Source organism: Lacerta agilis, chromosome 11 (genome assembly GCF_009819535.1).
Source record: "Lacerta agilis isolate rLacAgi1 chromosome 11, rLacAgi1.pri, whole genome shotgun sequence".
NCBI lineage: Eukaryota > Metazoa > Chordata > Lepidosauria > Squamata > Lacertidae > Lacerta > Lacerta agilis.
The window spans coordinates 38,582,179-38,601,323 of NC_046322.1; the positions used below are offsets into that span (position 1 = coordinate 38,582,179).

At 42.5% G+C, this 19,145-nt stretch overlaps 1 protein-coding gene across 1 annotated transcript in view; it reads right to left on the reverse strand.

Annotated features, from left to right (window-relative positions):
- The window catches only part of LOC117055283, a 40,562-nt gene that overhangs the window by 20,028 nt on the left and 1,389 nt on the right, over positions 1–19,145 (reverse strand). The window contains exons 2-7 of the mRNA XM_033164744.1: positions 15,274–17,727; positions 14,737–14,745; positions 10,659–10,838; positions 4,022–4,189; positions 3,675–3,776; positions 215–325 (exon numbers count right to left, since the gene is read on the reverse strand). Of these exons, the coding sequence (XP_033020635.1) occupies positions 215–325; positions 3,675–3,776; positions 4,022–4,189; positions 10,659–10,838; positions 14,737–14,745; positions 15,274–17,727 (3,024 nt within the window). The remainder of the gene's footprint in view (positions 1–214; positions 326–3,674; positions 3,777–4,021; positions 4,190–10,658; positions 10,839–14,736; positions 14,746–15,273; positions 17,728–19,145) is intronic.

Here is a 19,145-nt window from a genome sequence, read left to right on the forward strand (position 1 = left end):
TTGCTGCCACGCACTCTTTCGCCCCTGGAAATGTTGCCACTTTATGATATTGTGTCATTAACAAGACACTGTAGGGGGGGAAAGGGTGGTTCCCTCCTATTTATTTTTACTATCTAAGTTTATTGTTTTTGCTTTGTAAAAACTGAAAAATCTTGGTTCAAAAAACCTGACCAGAAAACCTCAGCAAGGTAGTTAACTGCATTGGTATCCTTACCTTTTCTTGCCAAATTTGCAGCCTCCGAGTGTGGCATGCTGCTAACGTCCGTTCCATTGACAGCCATCACAATATCTCCAATCTGGAGGCCTGCTTCTTCTGCTGGGCTGTCTGCAACAGAAGGGGAAAAGGACCCTTATTTGGGACATTTTGATAATATGCCAAGAGGAGTTCACTTTTCATGCATAAATACTGTACAACACAAAGGGGTCAGGGGATCAGTTTTCCTTCCAGCCATTTTTTTGTGGGGGGTACCTTAACAAACATAGTGAAGTTTAGTTTTCACATACTGGCTGGGGCTGATAGAAGTCGTAGTCCAAAACATCAGGAAGGCACAATGTTGAGGAAATCTGGAATATGCTCAAGTTATTCTTAGTTATCGTAGGCATGGGGCATGGAGGGAGCCTGTGGTGGTTCCCTTTGCAAAGAGCACCCAGGATGCACCCGGGAGCGGGACTGCGGCCAGGCATGAGGAAGCTGCAGTTTTCTCATGCTCCGTGACCTCCCTCTGGAGTTGCCACAGCCAAGCGCAAGCCAGGCTCCGATGGCAGAGCCTGCTGTAGGGGTGCCTGGTCACGTCACCTCAAAAAAATGTTCGCGGGGCCACAGCCTCCCCCGACGTGGGGGGAGAGTGTTGTTCTACCCGACAAACTGAAAACATTTCGCTGATGGACTGATTGCCATAGCGCTATGTTGAATTCCTCCCTTGAAAGTGGAAACAAAGAGATCATACAAGGTCACAAACCGAAATAAGATCCAATGTTAGTATAGAGACCAGAAGTACAGGCAAGAATTCCCACCCACCCACTGTTCCATTCAAGGGAAAGGCGTTTTAAGATCAAAACACAGCAGAACAGAGTCTGCGTCAAAGGCCTGAATTTTTCTTGCTCTTGAGCTGCGCCTTCCTCATTATTGCAAAGAAGGGCGGAAGCCGTGAATATAATTTACTTAGAAGGAAAAACAATTGCTGGCAGGATAGAAAAGCACGCCTGATCTGAAAGTGCTAAGGTATCCTCCTTTGGGTTATTGTTCGGCAGCTGAAAACTGCATGGACTACTTTTATAGAAAGACTTATGTAAAGTCAGGCTAGGAATAGACAAGAACTTACATAAGCAGAAAATATGTTCAATATAGGTGCGTTTGAATCCCACTAGCATGTGTCCCAGAATCAAAATTTTACCTTCCGTTTTCAGCATATAATTAAACTGTCATAATGTACCAGGTAAGCATTCCCCCCCCGAAAAAAACACATAAATGTCCTCTTTGATTAACTAAGTATAATTTTAACGTTACTAGTGTCTTACAACATAAACCCCAGAGTCCTGTCTTAGAGCAATGGGGAAGGAAATCAGAAGGATAAGAGGGAATGAGAGATACAAGACCACTGTGAATTTCTGCTCTTTCCATAAAAAAGCAAAATGATAAATTATACATTATGACCATTCTGCTATTCAACAGACTGATAACTCTAGAGAGGTGATATGAGATTTCTGAAGCTATTCCAGTATGCTCAGCAATTTAAGGACTTCAGGTGCAATTTTTTGTGATCTCTATTTGCTTCATTTTGGAGAGAAGAAGCCATTTTGTAAGAATTGGTTCCAGAATTATTGGCTTTTGCCATTTGGAAATGAAAGCAAACGGCCAAAATGGTTTTCATAGCAACTACTTTAGGCTTCTCTGTGTTCTATGCTTGAATCGTGCATGGCTTCTGAAAATCCACCTCAGTCACTGACATTCCCAAGACCCAAACATAATGTTTCAGAAAGCATTTGGCTTAACGAAGAAATGGAAGTCTGGTCCCAGTATAGCAGGAAAATTATGATAAATGTCATAATCAGGCAGGGGTGCCGACTTGAATAAAATACTGGGGGAGCCCAGGTAAGGCCTGCCCTACATAATCGATCACATGATGCATTGTGTGCACACCATTTGAATGACAATTCCCATCAACTGGGGGAGGGGCGGGCACCTCAAATATTTTACTGGGGGAGCTGAAGACTGGAGTTGGCTCCTATGTAATCCTGGCTGCACGGTCCCTCAAAATTATAACAGCATTCATATGTACTGCTAAAGCATGCTCCTCAAACACTAGCTTCTTCCCTCAGGTGGGGATGGCAACTGAAAACTTCCATTCCTAATCTAGTAGCAAACCAACTTGCCACTTCATCTGAATCTGGTAAGTGACGGTTTCTTCAAACCATAGTTTCTCTGTATGCTAGGATTGCAAACAGCGGCTTGCAGATTTCACCGGTGAGCAGAACTATGGTACAGACAAGCCATAGCACACTAGGCTTGTATGAAATGGCAAAGTCAGCATTGGAAGCTGTTGGTCGCATGAGGGGAAGGAGAGGAACATATCTGTGAAGTAGTAGGCTCGTGCTTATAATCCTAAATCATTCCTATAGGCAGCGCTTTTTCTAAAAAAATGTTTAGGGGTACTCTCATTTCCCTGTTGTTCAGTCGTTCAGTCATGTCCGACTCTTCGTGACCCCATGGACCAGAGCACGCCAGGCATGCCTATCCTTCACTGCCTCCCGCAGTTTGGCCAAACTCATGTTAGTAGCTTCGAGAACACTGTCCAACCATCTCATCCTCTGTCGTCCCCTTCTCCTTGTGCCCTCCATCTTTCCCAACATCAGGGTCTTTTCCAGGGAGTCTTCTCTTCTCATGAGGTGGCCAAAGTACTGGAGCCTCAACTTCAGGTTCTGTCCTTCCAGTGAACACTTCATTTCCCTACTCATATTGAAATACTGCCCCTCAATGAGGCCAAACTTAGATTCACAAAATGTTTAGGGGTATGTGTACCCCTGCGTACCCCCCAGAAAAAAGAACTGCCTATAGGAATCTTATTTAGCTATTACAGGAGCAAGTCAGATGTAGGGAGCTGATCTTGTTAAAAATTCAGAAGGAGAAGAAAAAGCCCATACGATTTTTAAACTGCCAAATAGTTTCTTGCGTTGTATGGATCACTGACCTTTTTTGTCATGAACATCACCTCTCCTTAGCAGAGATATATGGCTGGGAGGGGAAATTGCCCCAGGCTACGCCTGACCCTTTTAGTTTCATTAAATGAAAAGTCAGTCAGGGAAGATCATCTATCAATAAGTAAATGGCACATAAATGGGCATCTGTTCCTCCTCTTATCATTTTCAGTATAACAGCCAACATCATTCGCAAAAACAACCCCTAATCCATTTGCAGGAAGACTATAAAATTAAGTACGGGTATAATGCAGAATGATACTTTTATGTCGCTATCTATATTACAGAGAAAATCAACTTCATAACAACAATAATAAAAAGAACACAGGAGACTTGTTGAGCTGCCAGCTAGCTGTTTGCCCCGAGGCTCGTTGTCATCATAAATTCAGTGATACTCTTAGCTTCTTTTTAAGCACTCTGCCATGCAAGTCACTTAGGATCTGCTCATAAGGAAAATGAGCTTTGTGAGTATCACTTACTGGTGTCCACTTCAGTTACAAGGATGGGCTTCGAGAATTGGATCCGGAACCCCCAGGGGTAATCGCCTGTTCCTTTAGCAATTCTTACAGTTCGTTCACGAACTAAAACAAGACCAAGAGAGAGAGAGAGAGAAATAAAACACATGACTTCGTGTATTTCTGATATAGCTGGAAAAATCTAGCTAAAGACACCCTCTCCCTCAGAGGCAGGTGCTTTTTTGTTATTTTGAATTGCAAAGAGTACTAGCTACAGGTGAGAATCTCTGTTTAAACTGGTAATTTGTAAAAAAGATTCGTAGATCTGAGGAAAGGAACCAGGCACGTACAAATAAAACCACAGGTGTTACCTGCTACGGGTCTGGGCCTTTTGCTAAGGCACCTGGGGCTGTTATCCGGACTGGCATCATCCCCTCTGAACACCCAAGACATTGAGTGGAAGATCTCAGTGTAGAAACCTCTCTCTTCACTTTCACCACGCAGACCTAGATCCACTGAACGGCCATCCTCCGAGGTTACTGGAAAGTGACAATAAGAGAATAGATTTGTTTCCATATCCCAGAATAATAATACTAATAATAATAATATGGCAAAGATATAGGGAGGAATTCAGTGTAGTGCTATGGCAATTGTTCCATCAGTGGAAGCGTTTTAGCCTGCCAGCAGGAATGATCTGGCCTGAGAGAGGCACATTTCAAAGGGCCCACATGTATGTCCAAGTGTAAATGGTCTCTAGAGGAAGGCTTCTTCTGGCTGTAATCCTCCAGTGAGTTAAGTGCAAACGATGGGAGACAAGTCCGCAGCTACGCAGTCTGTCGCTGACCTCCAGCCATATAAAACATTGTGTGTGTGAAGGCCGCCAATCCTGCTTTAACAACTACTGCTGGTTCACTAGAAACAGACTTTTCCCACCTCATGGGCGTAGCCAAGATTTTTGTTGGAGGAGGGGAGCAGCCAAAGTTGTTGAGTACCCCCTCGATTTTAGAACAAGGAATCAAGATAACGAACTATTTTTATAAGCGAATGGAGATGGTTTACGGATAAATTGTAAACAGATAAAAACATTAGCAGGATTATTGTAATAGCCTGCAGTTTTATAAGAGTATATATTTACGGTAGGTAATTATATGAGCAAGTTAAATGAATTTGGATATGCAGAAGATATTAAATAAAATTAATTTAAGGAACCGCAGAAAGAGGGGGAAGGAAGTCAAATTTTGAAACGTCAAATTGATTGTAAAACTAATAAAAATGTATACATTTGAAAAGTATACAGGTAAATAAATTTAAAAAATCATAGGTAAAAATACCCCAAAGATTTGGATCAAAGTTTCCTGAGCCCAAGTCCAGCACTGGTGGCATTTATGCTCGTGACACTAAAAACACTTCTTTTCTGTGTGTACATGTATGGAGATGCAGTGCCTGTTCCAGATTTGGGGGTGGTACTTGGGCAAGATGGCTTCTTCACCTCCCTTTCCCATGAGTGTCTACTCCTTGGCTACTGTCCTCAGTGCTCCCATTTGTTTGCCCTGCTTCTCTCTGGGCCCAAGTCTACATAACTGCCCAGAATGGGAGTGCAAGGCAATTGGAAGCTGCTGCACCATCTCCTTAGTGCTTTCATGGCTCAGAGGGGAAAGATGGACAGGCAGCAATAGCAACGAGGAGAGTGGCAGGGCCCACAGGGTCCAGGCCTTGGTAATGGGCCCCACAGGGGTGTGTGGGTGCCTGATGGTGCCGACCCACTGAACACTGCTAACCAGGAACAGAAATCAGGAGAGAGAATCTTTCATTCTGATGCAAGCCTATGCAACTTGGTACCACCACCACCCCCAATTCCAGACACACATCTCCAGACATGTGCCCCAAAATGCCATTGCTCCTGTTTTTACAGCTAAACAAGGAGGCCCATCAAACCTTGGTATGCTGCCATGCATGGCTGATATGATGCCTTCAACTTGGGAGGTCACAAGTTGCACATCTAGCCAATTTAGTTTTTACATTCATGCTAGAAAATGTGGGGAGGGGGGAAGTATTTGATGTCACACAATCTATTTTCCCTTTTTGTTACCCTAGGAATCTAGGACACACTAATTTCTATGTCTGCATAAAATCAGAAAAGTTGCTCAAATACACACTTTCCCCCATGCCATTGAAGCTCCATTGATTTAAAGCTCCGCTCCCCAGTTCAAGTTGTCTGACCTTCTCAAACAAGCACTCTGATGCATTCTTATTGCTTAGGAAAACAGATGAGGCTTCTGGAGATTCAGTATTATGAGCCAGTATTCAGAGATGCTCGTTAATGTCAAGAATAGAAACTGGCAAGCAGCGGGTGTGTGTGGGAAGGAAAAAGTGAATCTATAAAAAGTAATATCACTCAAGCAACGCTGGAGAGGTTTGAGCATTCATGTTCATCTTGACTCTTCAGTTCAGGTAAAAATCAATCTATCAGAATCTCAAACTTTATTCCTTTCACATTTAGCCACCTTCCATTTTAGCCTGCTAAGTTTAGAACCAGAAGCACCTCTTTTTTTTTTTTGGTCACAAAAGCATCTTTAAAATATTCTCTTCTTCCACTTCTGAACACAGGACTATCTTTATCATTGACCAACAACACGTTTCGACAAGGTCTGATGACCTCCTTTATTTAGCTCAGTATTACAGAGGCAGAGTTACAGAAAGCAAACATTTCTCTGTGGCTCAGTTTTTACACGCCAGGTTTTTCTTCCCATTAGCTCCCTCCTAACAGGTAACGTAACCTTAGCGTACTTTGATCATGGAACAGAAAATCACAAATATAGACTTCCACACAAAAGCCCACATGAACTTACCTTTGTGTTCTTGTTTTGACCACTGAAGGTCCATGTGCCACAAATCTACTATCTTTGTCAAAATCCACAGGCTTTAAAGCTTAGTGATTATTGTTTAGGGTTGCACTGTGTAAAGACGGAGAGGGAGTTTCCCAGGAGCAGATTTGATCATATGGATGAGTGATTCACAGTTAATTCAGTCACTCAGACAGCGCTCATCAACATAGTGTTACATAAGGCATCACAACATTCATGATGTAGCACTTCCAAGTAGCAAGGCATTAGGCATGTCACATCTCTAGGTGCAGGGCAGTGTTTAATTTTCTAAATACACAATTCAAAGAATCATGCAGTGTGTCAATCCCAGTGCTTGTTCGTGACATCTGCTACTGAGTGCTTTTCATTCCACACTGTAACCTTAGAATTTAAAGTCACTCCATTGTACATGACCTAAACCTATCTTACGAAACGATAAAACATGGACATGATTTAGACTCAGATGGGTCTGTATGGAGCATAATGCGGCTTATGACCTACAGTACGAAGTGCTGAGTCATCATGCAGATTAAAGTTGTGCCAAACCTCATTCTGTCTGTATTTATGGACCCAACATCATTTTACTGAGTGATATCCAATTACCTCAAACTCAGAGTATATTGATTGATTTCAGTGGGTCTACCCTAAATACATTCTGTTATACAGTGGTACCTCAGGTTACAAACACCTCGGGTTACAAACACTTCGAGTTACGGACTCCACTAACCCAGAAGTAGTACCTCAGGTTAAGAACTTTACCTCAGGATAAGAACAGAAATTGTGTGGTGGCAGCGCGGCGGCAGCAGGAGGTCCCATTAGCTAAAGTGGTACCTCAGGTTAAGAACAGACCTCCGGAACGAATTAAGTTCATAACCCGAGGTACCACTGTAGTTTGTTCAGCTGGAGAGATTCAGTTCAATTCAACAGATAGGACGCTATTCTCAGGATCTCACTGGAAAACATTATCCTTTATAACAAAATGCAGCAGAACGTGTCTGGGTTTGTACGCAGCCATAAGGCCAACCCATCAAACCCTCTCCTTCTTCCTAAACAGGCTACCTCATTTAGACCTTGATGTATCCCAAGAAGCGTACTGGGGCAACTCTATGAAGAGCCTATAGAGTGATAGTTCCAGATGGTTTAAGTGAGTCAACCATGTGGAAAGTAGTTAGTCAACCTTGGCACATATTATGCAAGTGGGCCCACAGGACTGCCTTTGGCAGACAGTAAAAGTGGCACTCCTGCCTAACTTAGTCACAGTACTGCTGCCTGGTTCTTAGTTCAGACGAGTGGAAGGAAAGCCCAACAAAGAACTAGAGCAGCTTCCCTCAGTTTGGAGACCTCCAGATGTCTTGGACTACAACTCCCATCAGCCCCAGCCAGTATGGCCAGTAGTCAGGTTGATGGAAGTTGTAGTCCATCCGGAGGGCACCATGAGAGGGTAGCCTGGTTCAGAGTCTTGTATAGATACACTCCGTTGAACCAATTGATAGGACTTCTATTACAAAAAGGATAGGCACTGCTGCTATGAGGAAAGGCAATTGCTGTGCTCTTGCACAACTCCTGGCCATTTTTTCAGTGGGGCTGGCCAGGGGATACTTTCCAATAGCTTGTGCATCATGTGCACCAAACATGTGGATTTCAGCTGTGCTCCAGAAGGCTTTTACAAACCTAACACTGATTACCACTTAAAACCACACATACACAAAATCTTACCACAATTTCTTGAGCTGTATCAACAGGAGTGTTCACACATTACATTCAGCAAGTGTGTAATCTGCCTACACAAGTCCGAGCTGTACCCTTGTACAGTTATTCACATGTAGTGTTCAATGAGTGCATGGTCTGTGTGCATAAAAATTGAGCTAACAAGTGTATACTCTCACACAAACGCCTATAGATGTGTAGAGACGGATTGTACGTGTGTGCAGGGTAACATGTGAACAAGCCATTTCTGCCAAAATTCCCCAGGATGTCAGGAGTAATTGGTTGTTGGGTGGCTATGAGGAATGCTCAATGAACAGCCATTTGACAGAAACAACTTGACCCGGTTCCTTACTATATTCCACGCAGGCCGGCCCACCCCCATGCTTCTTCTGGGTTCAACTTATATTTGGCTGGAGGATTGTTGACCATCTGCTTCCAGAGGAGTGTTTAAAGAAAGTGGATGGGGTGAAACCAATATTAAGTCAAATAACTGCCAGACAAATGTGATTTTGGGCAGGGTGAAGCAATTGCTTTTTCCTTGTTTCATGGCTGACAGTTAATTACATTCTTTACTTGTGATGTACTCATTAGAGGAATCTTCTGCAAAGGCATAGACAGTCAGAGTAAATTAATTTTTGATTTGTAAATATTGGGATAGGTTGAATATGAGCAATGGTATAGTTAATGAATTTGACTATTTTTGTTTTTATTTAACCTTCTCTCCCCCCCCCCTTTCTTCTTTGGCAAATTCTGATAATAACTGGAAAATCTCACCAATTTGCGGGGGAGGGAGGGGGGACATTATGACAGTTGGATTCCAAATGCACAAAACATCCCATTTTCAGTGAAAAGGATACAAATAAATAACCTATATGCAACTCCTTTAGTGGTAGACATAACAGCAATAATTATGTATTTCAGGGATATAGTTTCCTTAGTTTATTTTGATATGTATGTTGTCAGGGAACTGTCCCCGGCACAGCGCAGGGTGGTGGAAGGGCTCTTGGGATGTTACAGAGAGCCCCGGCCCCACCTGACCAGCATTATCTCCTCTTCCAGCAGAGGAAGCAGTGAGGTCTCCAGCGGGGAGGGGCAGGCAGCTCCGGGTCTTGAGAGCAGAGGCTCTGGGGATGTTGGAGAGACCCTGCACTCCCCTCGCTCAGCGGGCAAGGAGGGAGACACGCCATTTCCTGTGCCCCAAGTGCGCAGAGGGGTGAAACGCAAGGAGGGGAGGTGGAGATTTGGGATACCGAAACTCTTATGTTGGGGTCACAGCCGGAAGGGGCCACTCTCGGATTCTGCCAGTGACTGATACAGACATGAACTTGTAGCTCTGCACTGTAAATAGCATGCACAATAAACCTCTTAAAAGACGGTTTGGAGTCTTGCCTGGTTACTCGCGAGCAGCCACCCCACGGACCTTACATGCGTTCATATACAGTAGTTTTACTGACCAATATGAAGACAACATCTGCATGTGTGCATCGAAGTGTTTGCTGTTCCCTAGACATTATAATTCCCACTTGGGGATCCCATCAGCCTGCACTACAAATTCATTAGGCTTGAATGCTATCCTCTTGAGACTCCAGACTAGTATATTTGGCATACTTTTAAACAAGTGAAAGGAAAGCAGAAATAATAATGAGCTAGAGGAATAACTTTTAGCCAAGAGATTACAAAGGTTAACCCAATCAGTGGAGGTCATGGAGAAAAGCCCTTGAGAATTTTATCTATCTGAATAGAGGGGAGATCTTATTTCTTCATCTGTGACAAGATTCTGGAGGGGTTTCCCCCCCGCACTCTTACACTGAATATTGTCTAGATTTGTGGAAAGCCAGTAGTTGCTAGGAATCAGTGTGTATAGCAGCTAGTTAAACTGTTGGATGAGGGCCTGGGAGGCCTGGGTTCAAATCTCCACTCAGCCATGAAGCTCACCAAATGACCTTGGGACAGTCGCTGTCTTTTGGTGTAATGTATCCTCTCGGAGTATAAAATATGGGGAAATGAGGGGGAACTAGGTATGTCACTTTGAGCTCTTTGGAGTAAAGGTAGGATATAAATGCAGATAAATAAATAAAACTAACGACACACACATAAACCCAGACTCTGACCTCCATATCTACAGATAAATAGATGGAGAGGCGTGCTAAAAGAGAACAGGTTCCCAGATGTTCTTTCAGTGTATTTAACCATGGTTTATAAAGCTTAGAACACTTGTCATGCCCATTTGTTCCTTTCATCTCTTCTGCACATGTGGCTATGGTTCCCCTACCATGTTTTGTTCAAACCATGGTTTCCCAGCCCATCTAAGCTGGTTAGAACAAGAAAATGCCATGCCATGCAATGAGCGCTCCTCCCTTCGAACTGGAAGAATTTATTCATAGCTCTCTGTATAAATGTATTTTCCTGACCAATGCAAGAGATGTGGAACACTCACTTGATCCTTCCGTGATACTGCTGATTATGGAACTCCCACCAGCCGAACCACATCTCTTGCTGTTTTGGAATTGTTTCCTTCGTCTGGCCCAACGATCTACCGCTTCCTCATGGGAACTGCTGCCGTCATTTGATGCTTGCTCATCAGACAGTATTTTGCCCGTGTCTTCTAATGCAGCAGCTACATAATTGCATAATTTTGCAGGAGGAAAAAAGCAAAAAGCAAAGTGTATTTACTATTAAATACATGTTACAAGCCATGCTCCCTTTCCCACATCAGGATAAAACTGCAAGCCTACTCTTATTTATTTGCAAGTAAATTATCTTGAAATGAGAGATTTACTTCCATATACTTTCACAGTATCAAATGGTATAGCACAGAAGTATTCAGAACAGAGGTCAGCAATCTTTTTCAGCCGTGGGCCAGTCCACCATCCCATAGACCTTGTGGTGGGCTGGACTATGTTTTGAAAAACATAATGAACGAATTCCTATGCCCCACAAATTACCCAGATGTACATTTTAAATAAAAGCACACATTCTATTCATGTAAAAACACCAGGGAGGACGCACAAATAACCCAGAGATGCATTTTAAATAAAAGGACACATTCTACTCATGTAAAAACATGCTGATTCCCGGACCGTCCGCGGGCCGCATTGAGATGGTGATTGGGCCACATCCGGCCCCTGGGCCTTAGTTTGCCTACCCATGATTCAGAAGAACCTCCAGTGCAGTACATGGGAGGAGGGGAGGAGGAATAGTTCGGCCAGACAAGCTGGAATGCATTTGCAGGTGAAACAACTGGAAGAGTGTGGCATTGAAGTCCATCCAAAGTGTTGAGTAGATTACTTGGTAAAATTTCTCAGTTCAAAACCTTCAAGGGATTCCAACTGATTTCAGGGAAGATTATTTTAAAAACCGAATATTCGAAATACAAACACTTGTAAAAGATCAGCAGATAAAAATCACCATGCCTGCTGTGACACATGCATTCAATCCTAATGAAGTGTATTTTAAAAAAATCAGTTACAGGTAGGTAGCCGTGTTGGTCTGCCATAGTCAAAACAAAATAAAAAATAAAAAAATTCCTTCCAGTAGCACCTTAGAGACCAACTTAAGTTTGTTCTTGGTATGAGCTTTCGTGTGCATGCACACTTCTTCAGATGTATCTGAAGAAGTGTGCATGCACACAAAAGCTCATACCAAGAACAAACTTAGTTGCATAGCTGTCAACTTTTCCCCTTTCTTGCGAGGAATCCTATTCGGAATAAGGGAATTTCCCTTAAAAAAAGGGAAAAGTTGACAGCTATGCTTAGTTGGTCTCTAAGGTGCTACTGGAACGAATTTTTATTTTATTTTTTATTTTGTTTTTAAAAAGCAGCTGTCTTTTTACAAAAGAATTTCAGAAATAGACTTGAAAGAGAAGTTGCTGAATTACAACTTATTACTAAACTGAAAACTATGGAGAGACCTGGTCTGAATAGAAATACAGTGGTACCTCCAGTTGCGGACGGGATCTATTCTGGAGCTCCGGTCGGATTCCGAAGTTTTCACAACTGGAGGTGCCTGTTCTGCGCTTGCACACAGTGTGGTAGAGCGCTTCTGCGCATGCGCGCGGGGCGAAATCGGGAAAAATACTTCCGTATTTGCTGCGTGCGTATCCCGAAGGATACGTAACAAGAGGTGCTTGTAAGTAGAGGTACCACTGTATTGGATTCTTGTCTTGTTACATATGCTAAAGCTATTTTTGGTCATCTGCAAAGTATCCCTTGCTTTTTCCTGTAGGAATAATTGCAGTCGTTAACAGTCGTCAACAGGTTTACCATACCCATTGTGTCAATCACCCATCTCTTACTACCCTTCTGAGAAAAACCCCACCCCACCCTCCCACTATATATAGGGGTCTGGTGACTTCTGTTTCAGTGTATCTGAAAAAGTGTGCATGCACACGAAAGCTCATACCCAGAACAAACTTAGTTGGTCTCTAAGGTGCTACTGGAAGGATTTTTAAAATTATTTTTTAAAAAGTTATTTTCTCTAGTGTGCAAATTTAACACTATATTTAACCAATTAATCACAACTAAGACACATATATTTAACAACGAAGATTTCTTTCATTGGGTGATTGCCTTAGAAATACTTACTAGCCATTGATTATTTAGGCTGCAATTCTATATACACAAATCACTTATCTGTTTGTGCCTGTAAAATATGTAACACAGAAAGAGCCACCTGCATGCATATTACCCAATCTATATTCAAATGTAATTGTAAAATTTTGCATTCAACTAAGTTTTACACAGAGTAGAACCATTAAAATTAATAAACACAAGTTAGCGGTGTCCATTATTTTTGATGAGTGTATTCTGAATAGGACTAGCGTTGGATGCAACCCTTTGCTTCAGTGTACTGAAACTGAAATTGATTTAATATTGTTCATTCACACATCTATAAGATGCCTGTTCTGGTGGGAGCCTCACTGCAGTAAACAAGTGTTTTTGCAGACATCTGTGCTCTGGACTAAAGTCCAAAGTTATAAAAGCAAATGGCTTTGCAACAGAGTTTTAGGCTGGGATCCAGAGTGCAAATGGAGATCCTGATCTCTTTAAAGAAAGTGGGAAGACTTTATGTTTGCAAAACCCATGTAAAGTAGCCATTGCTCCTTCCTTCTCAAGAAACAACAGGCCCTTCTATGAACAAAGCTTTACCCCAAATGTTCAAGACAGGTTTTTCTCCTCTTTGGTTTCAGTGAGTGATTCCCATTTTTTTTTAAAAGTATCTCTAGCTTCCTTCTTTGAAATGATGCTTTTTTGTTGTTGTTGCTGCGGGTTGTAATGAAAGCAGCTTATTATAGAAGATCAACCAATTTGCTGCAGTGTCCACCGGGAAGTGTAATCATATTGCAGGGAACTCGCTTTCTTGGTTTAAACCTAGCCTTTCCCAGCTACAACTTCCATCTGTTCCACACAGCACACCGGTGGTAGTAGTAGTTCAAAACACATAGAACCATAGAAATGTAGAGTTGAAAGGGAACCTGAGGATCATCTAGTCCAACCCTGTGCAATGCAGGAATATGCTGCTGTCCCATATGGGGATCGAACCTGCAACCGTGGCATTATCAGCACCATGCTCTAACTAATTGAGCTAGTAATGTACAGAAAATCAACTATGCAGGTTTTAAAGCACAAGAAAAAGAAATATTAAAGTGACAACAGTTTGCGGCGAGGAGAGGAAAACCAAGCTGCCCTTTAATAATTTATAAATTATTCACTTTGCTGCTTCTTTAACAGGGGCGGGAGCGGAGCTTTGACATAGTTTTCTTCCCGGTATACACTTTCCAGAAACTAAAAAACTTCCTTTCCTCCTCACAGGGAATATTTGGTTGCCTCTTTGTTCATATCCATCTCTATTAAGCTGCCTTTGCAGCATCCTGTCCAGGAGTAGGGTTTGTAAAGCCCGTCATGTGCCCTTTAGATTATTGCTTCTTCTTCTTCTTTATTTGTGCCTTAAAATGTTCTTATAAATGCAGGCAGCAATGATATATGCATCAGGAATCACAGCATGGTAAGGGGAACAACCAAAGTATAAAGAATGATGAATATCTAAAATTTGTCATAGGTTATGAAACTATTCTCCCCCCCCTTTTTTTTTACCTCGCCATCTTTCAAGTTTCAAAATAAGCTTGACACACATCTGGAGGACAGTGGGCTGCCTTGTAACGCATATAAATAACTACTTGGCCTGCTATGATGCATGGATTTAAGGCCATCTGAAGAAAGTGCTACTTGTTTGTCTGAACTGGCCTTGAGGAAATTGCAGTATTTGGAATAAGTGCCAGGGGCCTTCCAGACTGTTGCTATTTTTGCAGGTAGGATTCAACGGCACACTGGCCAATACACAATCCAAGTAGATTTTATGCTTTTGTGCAACAAACCAATTTAAAAACAAAAAACTAACTTTTCATGGCAAATGATGGGGGAATGCAATGGAAAGTGTTGGATAACAATTGCTTGACGTATTATCAAATGATTTCAGCTGTATGTTGCAGTGAATTTTGGGAAGTCTTTCAGGGGCACCCTCATTTTCTACAGATGCTGTCTAGGCCTAGACTCAGCCAGTGACCCCATGCAGTTCCGTGTTTTAAGGAAAGATGGGCAACTCTATTTTAGGGAGGTTGCCTGACATTATTGGCTTGCTAACTTAGGAACCCCATTGGGCACAATTTGAGAACAACTGGATTAGAGAAATAAATACCAACCTTACCAGCATTCCCAAGTCCAGCTCTACTTTGCTAATATGTGACATTCTGAGTTTAAAGCATACTAGTATTAATTCTACTTAGAACAACTGAGGCCAACTTTCAGAAGGCACTGGGTGAAGAAAGGTATCTTCTGCACAAACAGTAAGATGAGGCAGCAAAAATATGTGTCCTTCAAGCAGGAGTAAAACTTGCAAGTTGTGACTAGACTGCTCCTCCATTGGAGTTAAGAAGGGGATCCCTTTATGATTAACAAAGCTGACTAGTTCTCAGAAGGACATTTCATTGCAACCCTTTGCCTTGATGCATAAAGTAATAACAAAGTATTGTTTCCAAGGAATCTGGAAGTACTTACCTGTCTGGTTGTTTGGTGGCAAAGTGTCTGGGCTCTGGCCCAAATCCGTCTTTATTTCACTTTGTACCTCTGGTTCTTCACAACTAGGTTTGAGTAACTCCTGCATTTGATCTGTTGCTAAATGTTTTCCAGACAGGTCAGATGGACATATGTCTTGTTTGCTGGAAAGCATCTCTGGTGCTTCAGTATCGGCCAAAACCTGCTCATCTTCTAAAGAGCAAGATGAAGCACCAGCCTGGGCTGAAGCATCTTGGCAATCTCCATGCATGTCTTCAGACATCTCCTCAACTTCTGCAAAGCTCTGGGATTCATTATCAAAATCTGGTTCCTCAGCATCCAACAGAGGTGACATAAATGCTTCCCTTATGCTATGGGGCAATAAGGGCTCCTTTTTTATTGCCAAGTCAAAAGATTCTGCCAAAGACTTTCTGTCACCTTGAATGATAAGTCTTCGTTCTAATTCTCCAGTTATTACAGTCATAACTGATCTTCTCCGTTTCTCCGTTATATCGGACTCTGCAATACTTAGCTGATTATTTCCATTGGGCTGTTCTGCAGAGAACTGGCCTTGGATGCTTTCTGTAGCAGCAATATTATTGTCATCTTTATAGTCACTAGACTGGTTTCCAGAATGCAAGGAAACTTGATTTAATAATTCTTCATTCTGTAATTCTATGTATGCTTGGACTTTGTAGTGATCAGTGCTTAGAACCTCACAATCATTTCCACCATTTGTGAGTTCAGTGTATTCCTCAGATACATCTAGTGTTCTCAGAGGCTCAGTGGGTCTACATTCTTCCTTATGTTCTTCATTGGAATTGGCAACGGAATGAAAATCCTCTCCAGCTACCCAATCCATTTCTCTACAGTCCTCTATGTATTCTAAAGAGTGATCCATGAAAAAAGCATTGCCTAGACTTTCTTCCAGCTCAGCATGGTACACAGTCATTTCATGGTCATACGAGGTGAAGGAATAGCAGCATTTAAGATCTCTGAGATTACCGAACAATGATGCAAAACTTGAGGAAAGTTCTGTACAGCTGGTAGGCGTATGGGCATTCTTGCTGTAAGGGTTCGATGCTTTGCTTGGCTTGGGTAGCACTTTCAAGGATAAAGATGGCATTGAATAGAAACCTGAGTCTCTTCTAGGGTGAAATGATGACAATATATCAACAGGGGTGGCTGGGAAAGAATTGCTTCTTGTGTTTTTTGACTCCATATGTGAAACAAGCATAATATTCCTTGTCTCTATTAGACTGTTGTTCCTTACTTGGTGAGCATCACTCATCTCATTATTAGGTTTCTTTCCAGGATATATTTCTCTGGAACTGCAGTCATCTAGAGGAGATTCTCCAGTATAGCTAAATTCTGAAAAAACAATTTCTTTATAGAAATCTTTTCCATTGGCACACTCCTTTCTTCTGTCATCTTTCTCTTGACAGAGATCACCTCCTTCTCCACAATTTAAGGCAGCTGATAAAGTATCTGACATGTTCATGCCACCTGCTGGACTTAGGGATGCAACTTCAGTGGCGCTATCTAAGCAGATTTCCTCAGAGTCAGCAAACTCAGCTGGTGGAGGAATCGGGGCATACCACTCTGGACCCATGTAACTTGTGAATGATTCCTCCTTCTCCTGAAAGCTAAAATCTGACTCAAAATCTGAATAAGATTCCTCAGTGGTAGAGTAATCTATATCACTGGACATGTTTCCATATTTTGAGCTTCTAGCCGGGCCACATTTCCTTGCTTCGATACCAGGCTCAATACTAACCTTTAGTTTCTGCTTCCTATTGATATATTGCACCTTGATTTCCTTCCCTACAATGCTAATTGACATGGATGGATTTGGGTTACTGGCCATTTGGATTTTGCATTTAGACGGTGTCTCATATTTTCCAGAAAGATCGGTGGATGGTCTTCGCTCCTCGTGCTGCTTACAACAGTGGCCTTTATGATAACACCTATTCTTAGGACATTTCCATTTTCCAGTTGCGGAGTCTACTCCAGAAAGTGAATCTTTCTTCACTTCCACTTTCATATTAAAGGAACCACATTTCACTTCTGCAATAAATACGTTCTCTGACTGAGGAGAACACACGCTGTCGGAGTTGCATTCCAGTGTGATGTTTCTTGTTGAGGTTTCTGATTCATCAACACTTATCACTGCTAAGACTTCATCCTGCCGAGTAGAAAAAGCCAGCAAAGGACAATCTTTTTCTTGTTTTCCTTCTTTCGCACTGTCAGATATGTTTTCTTCTTCTCTGTTTTCAAGAGCACCCTCATTGTTCTTTCTCTCATTCTCTAGTGTGCAAGAATGATTGCTTCTATTTTTGTCTGACAGTCCCATGTCCTCAGCTCCATGATTGTTAGCTTCTGCTGGATGCACATTTCCTCTGCCTTCAACACCTTCCGTGTTTTGCTGGCATCTGCAGACGACTGGCATATGTTCGTCTGAAGAGTGAAAACAAAAGGAAGAAGAACATTACTATTTTTAAAGAAAACCTTGAAATATAGGCTGGGTTGGGTTGTTGTTATTGTTGTTGTTTTTGGAGAGTTGGAATCATCTGCACTACACATTTAAACAAGTATCATATCACTTTAAACAGTCATGGGTTCCCCCAAAGAATCCTGGGAGCTGTAGTTTGTTATGGTTTCTGAGAGTTGTTAGGAGATCCCTATTCCTCTCACACAGCTACAGTTCTAAGACTGGTGTAACAGTCAATCCTCCTTCCAGTAGCTCTGGGAGGAGACTAGGGTAGGGCATAGCTGTCAACTTTCCTGTCACGGAGACAAGCCTGGATCGGGAAGGGAGTGGGGGGGGAGGAACAGTGAGGGAAACGGGCTATCGAGAACCGACCCCATTAATCTCCACAGATACGTCCGATGAAGACAGCCCTGTCTTAGAACTATCGCCAGAAGAAAGGGGGTGTGCGGATGTCAGTAATAAACAGGGGGGGGGAGGCAAAAGAGAGCGGAAGAAGTTTTCTCGTCACTTCCGGAACACCCGGAGATTATTGTGTTGGAAAAAGCGGGAACCGGAAGGAAGTAGTTGAGATGTTTGTAACCAAAGTATGCAGACACGCTTTGTAGCTCTGTAAATAATTAGTGCAATAAAATGCTTTGAAAACTAAGAAACGTTCCGGCTGCTGCCTCATAGCAGCTCCAAAGGCAAGGTTGCCATGACATTTCCCTTCTTTTGCGGGAAATTCTCTTATTCCAGCGCCCTTTCCCATTGCAAAAAAAGGGAAAGTTGACAGCAATGGCTGTTTCCCAATACAAAAAAGGAAGGTTGACAACTCTGGAGTAGGGTTCTCTTAACGACCCTCAGCAGCCTTAGTCAACAGCAATTCCCAGGATTCTTTGGGGGAAAGACATAGTGGTTTAAAGTGGTATGGTACTGGTTTAAAAGTATAGTGCAGATGGGGCCAGAGTTGGAATGAGGATACATTGCTCATAGCCACCTGGTTGGCACAACATGGAAAGCCAAACTTTGGTTTACCAGGACCACACAAATGTGCTGGTTCCTGGAGAGGAGTTTACACCTGCATTGCTCTCCCACAGCCCTTGCGGAGAGTGCTTTAACCACAAGCCCAAATTCAGACGGCACACGAAACCAGACCTTGGCTTATTTACCATGTTGAGCTAAAAGGTTCAGGTTTGGAGCAAATCAGCTGTAATCTGCTCATTGGGAGCTTGTTACACGTGAGCGTGACCACTGTATATGCGGATTACATTTGGTGGTAAAGCTGGTTTGTAGGTTTTTGTGTTGTTTCAAACAGTCTGCAAGCTCTGATTCGACCTGAGATGCTAAAGGGTCCATCATCATCAATGTGTTGGGCACACTTTGGGAAATAACGACTCTCTCAAAC